Source organism: Phasianus colchicus, chromosome 27, assembly GCF_987193195.1.
Source record: "Phasianus colchicus chromosome 27, bPhaCol1.hap1.1, whole genome shotgun sequence".
Lineage (NCBI taxonomy): Eukaryota > Metazoa > Chordata > Aves > Galliformes > Phasianidae > Phasianus > Phasianus colchicus.
In genome coordinates this window covers 5,420,608-5,435,281 of record NC_143462.1, presented here as the reverse complement: position 1 = coordinate 5,435,281, position 14,674 = coordinate 5,420,608, and the positions used below count along the sequence as shown (strand labels likewise).

Here is a 14,674-nt window from a genome sequence, read left to right as displayed (position 1 = left end):
TCAGTACTCATATCCTTTTGTCAAAAGCAACACCCATTCAAGTGATGAGATCCAATTCTTTTTTCCAGTTTGCTTCAATGTCTCATCTATCCTTGCAATTGGAGATGTGGGATCAGAGACCACTCCTTTCCAGAATGGTGGGTGCAGGTTTGCAACACCAGCTTTTCAGGAAAGGCAAGCACTATCTACTAGCACTAGAAAGGAGTAAGCCCAGTTTAGGTATTGCATAAGCCTCCCAAATGCAACCTCTCCCCCCCAAAATACCCTGGCCCAACATATTACTGTTCACCTGAAAGGCTCCTCTTTACAAGCATGATTACCCTAGCTCTCCTCCTGAAGAAACTGAGTGTGACATGAGAAGACATCCATTGTGAATTGCATACACATGGCAAACAACAACTTCTGATCATTGGTAGATTAAAATCCTGCAGCAGAAATGTTCTTGCACCCCATGTGTGGGTGCCTTCCATTGGATGGAAAATGGATGACATGGAGACACACAAGGTCAGACTGGATGGGGCTCTGAGCACCCTGACCTTACTGCAGGTGTCCCTGTTCATTGCAGGGGAGCTGGTCTAGATGACCTTCAGAGGTTCCTTCCTATTCAAACAATTCTGTGATTCATTATCTCTCCTTGCAGAGAAGCACCATGTGTTTCTCACTAGGTGGTACAGGGGATTGCTCTTCCAACTGAGGCATTGGAACAGCCTAGGAGATCTACTTTACATGGTCACTCCAGCCCTGCATTTTTCACCTCCCTTCCAGTTTTGAGAGCCGCTAGTGCAAGAGGTCATTAGTGGTTTTTGCTCTTATGGGAGCCCTTTAGAAAATGAACAAAGGCTTATTTTAATTCTCATTCTGGCTTCTCTCCGAGATGTGCTCTCTGCACTGAAGAACTTGGCAGCAGTGGAGTAGGACTGACTTCCTGCCTGTGAATGCTGCCTCGTTAATTACTTCCTCTATTGCACATCTCCCGACAGTGCTTGGTGTGCAGCCTGCTCTGTGCACAAATGCATGTGTACCCATTATGAAAGCAGTATCTAATACTTTCTCCCTCTTTCATTTCTTCAGAAAACTCCTGAATTGGAAAGAGGAGCAAATCCTTTTTTAAGGGTTTCTCAACTCCACCAGCCATTTTCTGCTCAGCACAGCATACAAACACATGAAAGCAACACTCACAGCACTGAAGCACAGTTTTGCACATGAAACTGTGAGATAGTGTGCTGAGACTAACAGCTGAGAAATAGACATATACACATTATAATTCCCATTGGGGGGCTGAAGATGCTTGGCTCCCATTGTATCCCAGGCTCTATGCCTTGGTGCTGCAAGATGGGGGTTGATCTGTTCAGCAGAGAGTAAACTATAGTCTATATCTAAGGTCCACTGATGCCAACAGGAGAACAAAACTACTTTGGACCCTCATATTCATTATATGCCATCCAATGAGAATATTCTGGTCTGTAAGGTAAAAGATAGAAAGTATGTAACCATGTGAGAACACTGGGAGCATCAGTGTAAGCTGTCAGCTTACAGACTGGGACTGGAAATGACATTAACCTTTACTTTCCAACTCAGCGTCTCTTTCATAAATGCAGTAAAAAAAAATCTAATCTTAAAAGGAAACAGAAAAAGAAGAACTCAGTCCTTTACACTCTATGGAAATACAGCATTTATGCACTGTAATGTCACATCTAAGCCTGACAATTTTTTTCTGAAGCACTTCCTGCAGCCACTGATAGCTTCATTCAATCACCAGATGCTTCTGGCTTCTATTAGCACACAGCATGAGGACCTTGAGAGCAGTGACCAAGAACACTTCACGCACCTGCAAAGCACACAGACAGTTGCAAAACAGATGCCCAGGATACTTCCATAGGCCTCCTAAATGCCTCTGAGGGCAGTCTTCCGATATCAGTCCAAGCAGTCAACAACTGGTTCCAAGAGTTGGAAAGAAAAAAGGCTTTTAATCTGTATTGGGTCCTACAAAGGAGAGATGATTTGTCCAAAAGAACAGAGGGAAACAAGCCCAGCTTCTCCTTGGGCCAGCATGACGCTATAAGCCTTGAAGTCACTTCTTAAGAAGCAATGCCCTGCTCTTCCATGTGCCCAACATCTACAGGCTTCAGTACTCAGGGCTGCCATTTAGCTCCTTCTGCCAGCATCAGCAGTCCCTGCAGGATTTTGCTCTCTCCTGCTTTGGTAATGCAGTAACAATGCTGCCTCTTTGCTCATTATTTGGAAAGGAGATTCCTTCCCCCCACAGGGAGCTTAAAAATGGAATAAAAATATTCTTTAAGAGGTTCAAATATTGAAAAACCAACTTCAGAGAAATAAATTCATAATTCTCCAGGACAAGCAAGCAAAGAGACAAATTCATCAAATCCTTCCAGCCAGCTGAGTTTTGTCATACTGGAGATGCTGGCATCTCATCCCCCAGCTAAGCACATAAACAGCATGCTGTCTCCAGCCTTAAGAATGCTCTCATTCCAGCCATTCCCTTGCTCTGGTGGGGTAGCTGCCAGTGGTCTCACAGCTCAGGCCAAATACCACCCTAAATAACACTCAGGACAACCCCATCTTAGCTTAACTCTAATACAGATGTTAGCGGAGGGCAGGATTAAACTTCTGCCTGCAGCCCCTGATTTACACAGTGTTACTCTTTTGCTTTTGAAATAAAACCAACCTTTCACTTGTAGCAGCTTTACGAAAAGCCAGACAGTAATTCTTCAGTCTAGGGTGTTGGGTGAGCAAAATCTTTGAATAAAAAATAGTATTGGCCATCCACAGTGAGGATGCAAGCAGGCTTCATTCATTGCAGACAGTATCACACTGCCTAAGCTAGAGGGTTTCAGCTGCATTCCATAAGTTAATACAACAAACACACTGCCCAACAGGTTTGTATGCCCAGATTCCAAAGAACATGTAGAAGCTGTGAGGCTGCTTCAGCTGTATCTATATCTCCTTTAGAATAAGAAAAGCAACAAAAAAACCCCAAACCCCCTAGCAGTATTCATCATGAGGTCTAATGTGATGCTGAGAGTCTTGACAAGTGGTGTCACTTAGTGCTGGAAAACAGAATGTCTTTCATTTTTTCTCAGCAGAGCAGGAAGGAGATTAAATCAGTCATTACATATGCCTTCATTCCAAACCTGCTCTCATTTTCTCCACATTGAAATGCTGTAGCAGATTTTACACCTCAAGTGGAAAAAATGCAAATAATGACTTCAGTTAGGCAGTATGGGTTCAAGCTAAAGCTGTCTGTTCCCAAAGAGTGAGTTTCTGCTAGAGAGGGATGTGTATTGCTGCATTCAAGAGACACAAAACTGTCATTTCTTAAAAGGGAAAAATGCTCAAGAACATTATGTTAGCCACATGGTCACTATTTGCATATGAAGGTGGTGTAATTAGAAAAAAAAAGCACTTTTTGCCTTGGAAACCTCACAAAAATAATTGCGCTGGGCAAGGCAAAAATTCCCAGTATCCCGTTTCCAACAGTTGGCATTGGAAGACACAACGTGAGCACAGGAGCACTGAGTGCTCTGGCAGTCGCAGGAATCAAGGCTTGCTGAATTACAGCACCAAAGCAGTGATGCATCCAATGCAAAGGCCTTGATCCTGTGTTCCTTGCCAAGAAGCGTCCTATTTGCCTCAGATGGAAAATGTTTTCTTTCTCTTAGAGCATTCACTGTTTGATAAAACTGATATTTATTTTACAGTCTTGTTCCCAGGAGACTTAAATGTTAAATAAAGATCAAGACCTCTACTAGTAAAATATCATTTTAGTATTAAACTTATGAGAAACTGGACCAACTTTCTTAGCAAAAAGTTTAGCTTGTTTTCATGATATCTGCAGTGATAAAAAAGCCTATTAGACACAGATGCTTATACTCCATCTGCCCTGCTCTTTAAATATCTGTATCTGGGAGTCAAGTTGGAAGGGACCCATAAGATCATCGAGTCCAACTCCTGGCTCCATCTTAACATTTTCTAAATTATTTAAATGTTGCACAGAAAGGTTTTGTCGTCAAAGTACATATTGGCCTCCAGACTAAGAGTGCAGTTAACAACTCCTGTATGTTGTGTCACCATTGGCAGCATCCCTGTTGGCGCAGACTGGCAGAAAAAGCCACAAGAAATGCCTCTTGATCATTGTCCACTGGGCAAGAAGGCACACACATCTCCAGACCTGGGCTGCTAGTTCTAATCTGATCTGTGCATGTAGATACACGGGACAAGATGATTACTGAAGGCACAAGAGCTTTGCTGTATTATGGCATAGAAAACACCGCATCTCTGTGCTCACAGGCTCACCTCGAAAAGAATTAAACAAGACCTTCACACATCAGGTTGTTAAATTGGGAGCACTAATACGAGTGTATCAAACATGTCTGTAGTTAAATGCCACCATCCTACTGAATCATTTCAAGTAGGTAAATGAGAACTTACACAGTGTGTGCTGGAGATGATGACAGAGCTGGAGATGAAGCTTAGACCATCATTCATACTAACTTGAAGAGCTGCCTCCCTGAAAAAACACCAAATAAATAAGTCAGAGCCGTCTGTCCACCCTCCTCTTCTAGACAACATCCTCTGGAACTTGGACTTTAGGATCAGCAACAAAACTTCTCCCATTTGAGGCAGGAATGTTTTTCTGTCATTGAGAGGATAACTGACTTTCCTACTGACTCTCCCTCTCTGTGCTTAAATGGAAGAGAGAGAAATGACTGTTGATGCACAGAAGTCCTTTTCATGGAAATCCCATACAGGGGACAAAAGTTTTGTCACATAACTATTAATAAACCACCCTGAGTTGAGATAGTTTCAAAGAGTGCATCTAAATCTATTGACACTAGCAATGCAAATATACCATAGCCAGTTTTTTGCACTCAGGTATGCCATACCTGATAAACTCCAACCAATGATAACAAACAATGCTCTGCTTTAACCTAAAAAACTATGTTCTAGAAGCTATGAGTTCCTCAAAAGTGAAACATAAAAGACAACATTAGAACTAGCTGCACCTAAGAACAACGGAGATGAGGCAGTCTGTCATTTTCCCAGAGGCAAAGAAAGTATTAGAGTATATAGGAAAAACATACATGCCAACTTCTCGTAGTACAGGTGCTGGGCAGAGTAAATAGGTATCTTCCACAACAAAAGGCTTCTCATCTGGGGAAAAAAAAAAAAAGAAAAAAGAAAAAACGAGAGAGAGACAGATTACCAGATCAGTAACACAATACTTAGACAACTTAGTTATATATATATATATATATATATATATATATATATATATATATATAAAAAATACATATATATATATGTTTAAATAATGTTTTTCCTCACTTGTGATGCCCTGCAGCAGGGTTCAAGGCATCAGAAGCCCAGCACTGTCTGCCATCCTCATTCTGTAGGCAACATCCTCCCCATTCCTGCAGCCACTGGTGCTGCTGAAGTCCCCCACGCCTCACATCTGAGTCACAACAGAACTGAAGACCCAAAGCTTTCTGAATGTACAGAGTAGATCATCACAGCCCCCCTGCATAGGAGGCCTGGATGTAGAATCACATAATATTTCAGGTTGGAAGGGACTAATGAGAACCAACAAGTCCAATGCAATAAATCATGACTGGGAACAGCTGAGTGAAGAAAACTGTATGTTGTGGAAAATCTCACAACTTCAAGGCAGAATTGTCTGAATGTAAATTAAACCTTCCTGCTTCTGCTACAGCTTTTAGATCAGAGTGAAAAAAAAATAACAATAGGAGTTTGCCTTGGAAAGATGAACATCAGTCAATGCTCTTTTGTAGACTTAAAACTTTGTACTATCTCCCTAGCCACCAGAGAGATGGGGATCCTAAGGAACTTCCCAGCCCATTTGCCAGCTGACCAGAGATCAGGCATGTTGGCAGAAAACCAGGCAGACAGGCTGGTTTCTTTTACTTTTGGCTGGAAACCACACATTCCTACAGAACAGTTTAATTCTGCTGAATCAGCAGCTGACAGAAATGTGTCATTACATTGAGAAGCTTTCTTCCAGCTGTAGTTAGAACCATCTCTAGAGTCTATCATCTAGAGAGATATGCTTACATATATATTAAATGAGAGTGGTTAGCAAATACTGTCAGATTTCCTAAAAATTTCCAGTTAAAATTTTAATTTTGTTTGAAATCCTGGCAGATTTAAACCCTATCATAAATTCAAATCATAATCTCATCTTTATACGCTGCAGGATGAAGGAGTCCTTTCCATGGCACCATTTTAAACAGGAGAATAATATATCACCATCTTGCCTTGCTGTTTGAAGTACAAAACCAGGGACTACAACCAAGAAAAACAACTTCACAACTGTACAGTGCACTCACTTATCTTCCCAGGGAGCATTAACATGGGCAACATAGAAGGAAGATTAGAAACAGTGTTCAGTGCCTAACTGGCACCATTGACAAATAAGATGGAAAGGAGCAAGAATGAGAGTTTAGCCAAGTTGTTTAGCAATCTAACGAATAGTTGAACCGGTCTATTTCGCTTGCTCTTTTGTTTATGAGCTATAATTCCATTTAGGGTGCCAATGGAAAGAGGAAAAACCACAAAGAGACAAAAAAACCAAAGAGAATGTGGTATCTGCTTGAAAGAAGCATCAGCTGTGAGCTCTGTTCAATCTTAGCTGCTAGGAGATTTCTTCACATGGATGATAGCAGTGGAGCACAATAACCCTAAAGCTAACTCCAACATCAGTGTTCAGACTGAACCCCAATGTTAAAACTACCCTAATTATAACCCTAATCATAACCCTAACCCAACGCTAACCCAGCCCAACTCTAACCCTAACAACACTGGCTCCATTCTTGATGGTTAGAGCTCAGCAGGGCTCACTCAGAAGCAGGGCTATGCAGCACTTTTTACTGCAGTGAATGAAACATGTAGGAGAGGCAAGATGGAGGCTGCAAGAGTTTGTCTCCTTGGTGCAGAAGCAGGACTCACTGAGTCAAGCCCTCTCTTCTAGACATTCCTACAGGAGATGTTTTATCTGAATGCAGAATTGCAGAAAGAAACAATATTAGTAGTAGTAATAGTAATTCCTATTGCATATTATAATTCCTATTTCATAGTGGTCTATTTCTTTGCTTTGGCAGCAAAATAAAAGATGATTTCCTAAAGCAGGTTTGGAAATGTTTACTTTATACACTCCATCAAAGAATAGAATGGTAGTGAAAAACTGTAGCTTTCGCTGAAGTTTTCCTTATGTTTCCAGCTTCTAGCAAATCCCATGCTTATACACACACACTTGAATTTTTGCATTGCCCACAACATCGTTTTCTTAAGGGCTGCTGACACACAGGCAAACAGCTGAAAATGAAACATCACAGCCAGCTGAACGGTTTGCACAAATAGGCTTCACTTCTGCATCATGACTCTGCTACTGAGAGCAGCCTTCAAGCCTCTGTGATCCCTCTCGATCCCTGCTCCTGCTCTTGGCCTGGAAAGTACCATATATTACTCCTGCTTTCCCACAGCCTTGCTGCAAGAACACATACTAACATTTCCACTACACTAAGCATTAAGAGCAGATGTTTTTAGCACGGGGTTTTCCTTTGCAGCCCCACACCACTGACAAGGGAATTTTCTCTCTGAGAGCCTGACAGACAACAGGTATTTAAAGCACATTGTGATGCTTACACTTCACATAACCTACAGCATAGCACTCGATTCATGGGGAGCTCGCATCCTATGCAGGCACTCCGTTTTGCCACGGAGTAGCCAAGCAAAGCAGTAGCGTTTACCACTGACTTTGCCCAAGCGTGGAGGAAGCGTATGGGTGGTGAGCACAGCACCTTTTGGCACTCTGGTGGTCTTCTCACCCTCATTTATGAAGGTATAGTTAACTCCCATGAGTTTATGACATTGTCTCAGTGCACACATAATAAGAGAATGAAGACCAATGTCTTGTTTTCTCCTTTGCTAACAGCAACAGCCAAGGCATGTTCCATGCCAGCACTCAATAAAACGAGATCTGGTTTAATTTTGCACTGGAATTCCTCAGCTTTTTGTTTCTGTTTCTCTCCCTTTCCATCCCCTAACTTGCATTACATCTATGCCTCTCTAGAAAGTGCATCAGCCTCATGGCTGGCAGGGTTGGCCACAGAGAGAGATTATTTTGTTTGGAGAATGCTTGTGTTTCACCACAAAAATGAGTGACTATTTCTTAGCTCTAAACAAAAGAGGATCCGTTCATTTTGCAAAACTCTGTCCATCCAACTCCTTCCTGGAAAACTTACATTGAGAAACCAAACAAAACAGCACTTCTCATCTGCAACCATGCCTCTATCTGCAGGACACATTTGACAGGATGGTTCCCCCCCCCCCCCACATGCTGCTTAAAAGCTTGCTGTATTCCTGTGCTGTAAGAGATGGGCCCAAATGCTCCCAAGCTCCAGATCTCATGCCAAAACTGAACTTGTGGTTTGGAGTCCCGTCAGCTGATGATGCTGGTGGAAGAGCTGGGAAAGCAGGGGCTGCTCCATGTTGCTGATTTTGCTGCACAGAAAGCAACTTCCCTTCTCGGCTCGGCCACTAGCTGGCCTTGCAGCCCTGCAAAAGTCATCCAGAGCCCCTTGCCAGATTCATAGAAATGCATTGCAGATATCAGTTATGGGCAGAGCCTCAGGATGTGTTGCAACACTTCACCTCTGAGAAAGTCCACCTACAGAAAGGAGTGACTTACCTATCCACCCCTGATCACCTCATCAAGCAAAATAAGGTTCTCACTGTAAAAGAAGTCCATTAGACACACAATGCTAAAATTAATAATCACTTCACAGCTGTGTGTAGGAACAGAGAAGGGTCAAATATCTCCCCAGAATACATGTGCTTTCTATAGATTTCAACAAGGTACTTTCTACTGCTCAAATTCCCGTAATTCACTATCCAGCATTCCTATACCTTTTAACAATATCTGTAGCCTGTAAAATCTATTAGTCCTAGCATTAGTGTGTAGTTTCTTTTGCCATTAGCAGGGTGTAGCCTTTTGGCAAGCCAGGACTTGGAGTACTTCCCAACTATAATAATAACAGCCTCAATATATGCACGATGCTTTAACACAAGAGCAAAACTAAACCAGAGGAATAAAACCCCAAAGGTGACAAAGAAAGACAGTACTTATGCCATATAAGCCTGCTGAAATTAAAACAGCCTTTTCTTTGGTTAATGGCTCATCCAAAAACCAATGGGCAGACTGAAAAATGACTGCAAAGATCTCTGACAGAAAGCATTAATGCTTTCAGATCACCATCTCAATAGTACCAATACCAACTGTTGGGCTTGCAATATCTGCAATATTTTAGTTCAGGAAAGGCTGCAAAAGCTGTTTGACAAACTTTCCATGCATCACAGGCCAACAATTTCCTTCTGTTATTACCCTTGTCAAATAAAGGAGTATTTGTGATTTGTGTTTGATTAAAGTACATCTCCAAATGCTCTGATCTAGTCTTCTGCATCTGCAGGAGAGATGACACTGGTTCCTGTTAATCTAATACACACAAATCAAGGGAATCTGGCTGCTCTCATATGAGATTCCCCCAGGAACATCTGTGCTAAGGAGGTTGTCCTCTCTTTAGTCTTCAGACCACCTGAGACCAACCTTCAGAGCAGGCTGCCCAGGGAAGGTGGGTGGTAGAATCACTGTCCCTGGAGATGTTTAAGGAAAGGGTCAATGTTGTACTTAGGGACGTGGTTTAGTAGGCATTATTGGTATTAGGTGGACGGTTGGACTAGATGATCTTAGAGGTCTTTTCCAACCTTCATGATCCTAGGATTCTATAACACAGATAGCCCTGAGCACTTCCATTGCTCCTCTGGAAACTCAAAATACTTCTGTTATTTACTGCACCAACTACCAAAGCCCAATCTCAGTTCATCCTGGCTGACTCTTCTTATGCCACTCCTTGTGACAACTCTGCAAGCAAAGTTTTTACTTCAGATCCACTTTGTGGGGAGGCAGGAATGCAGAAAGACACTGGAACACTGAAGGGCCTATGAGAAGGCCCATAAATAAAGAGAGAATGTTTTGTTAATGCTGTAATGAAAACCACATTGAGATCATGCTATGATTGCTCTGTTATGGGTAGGGACACATGAGCTTCGAACGCCAAAGCCAGAGCTGAGTTCAGAGGATAGGGGGAAAGAGAGATAAGCACATAGCAATGATATCACATTCATAATCATCTCTAGATGGAGAGAAGGGATCTGGAAGGAAATTTTTTTCTTTTTCTGATGGGTTCCTTTGTCTCTCTTGTGCTCATCTGCTGTGCTTATAGCTCTGTTCACCCAGCACACGTAGCCCAAAAGCTGCTAACAGAACTTGGCAGGCACTTCACTGTTCATTTGCTCATACAGCACATCCTCTAGTATGAAAGGCTCACTGCCACAAGCAGTCCTTCAGTGGCATGCCTTGCCCAGCTTCAAGCCTATGGAGAAGTTACCATAAGACTCATCACATTTCTTCACATGCAGCAAAGCATCCACACATCAATTTGTTAGAGGCTAGAAAAGCATTTGAGGGAAGCAGAACTCTTTCTCCTATTTTCATACTATTCCTATTTATTCACATGGATGCTCCGTCCTTGGAGGTATTCAAGGTCAGATTAGATGGGCTCCTGGGCAACCTGATCTGGTGCCTGATTTTGTGGTTGGCAATCCTTCCCCCGGCAGCCAGGTTGGAACTGGATGATTTTTTAGGTCCCTTCCAAACCAGGCCATTCTGTGATTAATTTTTTAATGAAGTAATGACTTGATCCACCCTTCAAAAGAGGATGCCTAGCTCACCTTGGTGTATGTTTCCACCCAAGAAACACATCTATTCCTTCTAGGGGAAACATAGGCATAGCTTGTGTCCTTCACAAAGGTCACATCTTCAGAATATCTCCATGGAGTTTGTTCAGTGGGAGATGTTAACTGCTACTGTAATAAAAAGAGGGAAAATCCACTAGAATAAAAAAATAAGAGCAAACATTTGACGGAAGTTTCAAGTGCCATGAAATCAGGGAACTCAGAGATTGAATTGGAAGTACAAAGCAGAACTTTCCTGTTCTGAGCGGTCAAGATAAGAGAAAGTATGGAAGGTACCACAAGAAAAGTACTGTGCTGCCAGAAAAATAAAAAGGAAAGAAAAGGTATAATTAGCAATCTGCTTCAAAAGCAGAAGACTGTTTTTAGAAGGCATTTGCTTGGCAGCTTGGGGACACAGCTCCACGTATAGACCATTCTGGCGATAGCTGGGGAAGCCATGCTCTCACCATCTCTGCCTCTTTTTCCTTGCTTCTGTTACCAGGTGCTGAAAAACTCAGCCTAATCTGAAAGAATCAGTTTCGGCCAAGTATCCACAGCATTCACTAGAATGCAAGAGGTTTGGTCCTATCTCTGCTGTGGTGCATGCTGTTTCCTCACCAATCCTTCATCCCTCCATTGAGTTTTAAATTGCTTAGGACAGAGCTTGCCTCCATGCCCAGAGCTATCTTTGCTGGATCCTGCACAATCTGGGCAGACAAAGACATTTTAGCACCACAAGCAGTCATAAGTCACTGCACTGGATAATTAGTTTTAACTCTGCACAGTCTGAAAGCAATTCTCCTAGGTCCTGCTGCTGGCAGAAAACACTCTGCTGTTGAACATGCATCTGATTACAGCTCTGTGCAGCCAAATATTCTTTATGGTTTCTACAGATGTTTCTTTTTTAATTATTTTTTTTTTCTATCCCATAGCTATGAACATTATAAGCCAATGCTCTCTTCACCTGCCACTTTTCTCTGCCAGCAATTCCAATAAAAATCTATTAGCTCATGCCCTTAACCTCAGCAAGTCCTAGCTGTGCTGGTCTACATCTCATCAGGGATAATTTAAGGTTTCAGGAACTTCTGGCTTAGTGTTATCTTTAAAAATACCTCCCTCCCTGATACAATCAGAGCCCAAGAAGTTTCAAGCAAACAAAAACAGCTGAGCCATCTGTTCTCCATCAGGTTTCCATAAAACTCCCTTTGAGTTAATGCTGATGTTAAACTGTTTGCATCTAAGTGGGCAAGGGAGAATACCAGCTGGAGCTGCGGGCTGCAGTAAAGCAAAAGCATTGAGATACATTCCCACACAGAGCAGCTTAAACTTAAACAAAGCTGTGCAAATTTCTGCCTGGAGAGACATGGATCTGGAAGCACTGATGAGAAACTGTTGGATTCCTTCAGCTTGGGAAGAGCTTGAACTCAGAAATAGTTTTTGGCCTCCTGCTTCCAGGTCACTGCACCAAGCAATCTAGGATTCTGCAGAATGAACAGAGAAATCTTGGTGTGGTGCCAAGGAGAGTAAGTTTACTTCTCACCTATGCACTGATTCAGGACACAATGAATACACCAGGTCATAGTGGTGGGGGATGTATTTGGCCCTCATCCTTATTTTCCATGGCCATTTTGTGGACAGAAGAAGACAGCTTCAAGGAAAAAAGCCTATGGATTGCAACAAGAGAAGTTGATCTTTCCTGAAAGCTACTGTGAAATGATGATGATGGAAACTGTAGAAAATTATACAGTTACAGAGACAGCACACACACACACAAAAAAAAAAAAAAGGAGGAAGGAGTCTTTTCCTGACCCCCACCAGCACCAGGTCACAGTGTTTGGGAGTGAAGTAACCCTCGCAAGCAGTTCCTCCCATTGGCAACGCTGGATGTTTTTGTGTCTCCATGGATGGGACACGCTGAATAGAGAAAGCTGATGGATGACATTCTCAGCTCTATGAAGACTTGAGCGTGTTTCCAGGAATGAATGTCTTGCATCAGAGCCAGAAAGCTGAGCTCTGAAGCTATTGGGATGCAACACAGGTGGCAGGTCACAGCCAGTGTAGCCTCAAGTAAAAAGGGAATTTTCAAGCTACAGACAAGAGAAAAAGTGGAGCAGCAAACAGAGTGCTGAACAGGCTTTATGCAGGAGAGAAAAGAAGGATGACCACTGAAAAAGGAGATCTGCACCAAATCTCTAGCTACTGGAGGAGCCCATAAACCAGGAGGAAGAGAACTAGGCTGTAGGACAGAGACCACGTTTGCCTACTGCATATTTTAAAACTTCTAATTAAAAAGGCCAAGATCCACATATTTCAGGTCATTAGACTCTGAGCTTTCTTCTTTCAATTTTTTTTCTTACAATCTTCCCAGACTGCAAAGGACCTTGAAAGACTCTCAGGTACAACCTTACATGGGAAAAGGGAGCCTAGATGAGATTATCTAGCATCCTGTCAAATTATACTGTAAAAACCAAGACTGGGATTCCACCACACCCCTGGGAATGCTGCACCATTGGTTCACTGATCTTGCTTTGAAAAAAATGTCTGTCTTAAGTAAAAAAAGAACCTATTCCAGTGAAGCTGAAGTGCTCATTCTGTTTTCTTCTCCATGTTTGTTCTTGCAAATAGGGAGCTTCTGTTGTCCTTGTAGCTGCCCTTCAAGTACTAGAATACTGTTTTAGGGTCCCCTCCTCTCCACAGCAAAGACATCTAATTCTTTCAATATTTCCATGTAAAGCAGGTTTTCCAGCCCTTGGATCATCTTCTTGGCCTTCCTTTGGACCCTGTCCAGTTTACCTGCAGCTTTTTTGATCTGTGGGAGCACTATGAATGCAGCAAGCAGAATAGAATGGAGCAGAATTGGATGACCACATCTCTATCTACATTAGCAATGCCCCTGCATATGCAACCCAGAACCTGATTTGCTTTCTATTGCTACATTGGCTCACTGTTGACTTACGTTCCACTTGGTATCGACCAGAATGCCCAGGTCCCTTTAAGCAAACATGCTCCCCAAACATTTCTTACTGAACTCAATTGGATGTTGGATAGGTAGCTAGGGAAGGCAAAAAAAGTCTCCCAAAACAAAGATTGCTGTCCCACTGATTTTATTATTTTTAGCATCGTCTTCATCCCTGCTCCAGAAAGCACATTTCCCCTGAGCTCACATCTGCCTTCTGCTTTCCTTCACATGCTGCTTAATCTCCTTCTGTGGTTGTTTATCAATCCAACTGTACTGAAAACAGATTCCCCACTAATGCTAAACCATTGTAAAGCACACCCCAAAAAAGTTCATTGGGAGATCTGAGGTCAATGGATTAAAGGCAATATTGTTGAGACTGCCAGCTGTACCACTGCACATTTTACAGCCAGAAATTCATCTCAGGATTTAGCTAATGTTCTTGCTCTAATTTTATCTGCTAGTCATATCACATTCTGTGCTCACATTACAGCTTTAAGTTTGACTCTGCTGTGCCAGATTATTATAAGGAGACAGTGTGGCTCTTAATCTTCTTCTGACTCAGTGAGATGTTTTGAAAGGTGATCTTGAAGTTGATGCCTACAGTTGCAGTGCTGATAACTGCATTTTATTCTTAGCTCATCCACAAACTGTGACATTAGTTGATGCAAGTCACGGAAAGATTTGGGCCATATTGACTCAAATCCCTTTAATTCCTAGGAGGTGCAGTTTCATAGGTACCACCTGCTTACTGTCCTCCTCTGAAGCCTTTAGCAAATGAACCCTCTTTATTGACTGCAATAAACAGCAAGAACAACAGTCCTTTCATTTCACCAGCAGGATAAACAATCTTCTTCCTAAGAGACCACCTACAGCCCTCAGGTTTCTCAA

The 14,674-nt window shown here is 42.3% G+C and overlaps 1 protein-coding gene across 1 annotated transcript in view; it reads right to left on the bottom strand.

Annotated features, from left to right (window-relative positions):
* Nucleotides 1-14,674, bottom strand: part of ANTXR1 (ANTXR cell adhesion molecule 1) — an 89,057-nt gene that overhangs the window by 49,727 nt on the left and 24,656 nt on the right. Inside the window, exons 11-12 of the mRNA XM_031607990.2 lie at nucleotides 5,103-5,172; nucleotides 4,450-4,528 (exon numbers count right to left, since the gene is read on the bottom strand). Of these exons, the coding sequence (XP_031463850.2) occupies nucleotides 4,450-4,528; nucleotides 5,103-5,172 (149 nt within the window). The remainder of the gene's footprint in view (nucleotides 1-4,449; nucleotides 4,529-5,102; nucleotides 5,173-14,674) is intronic.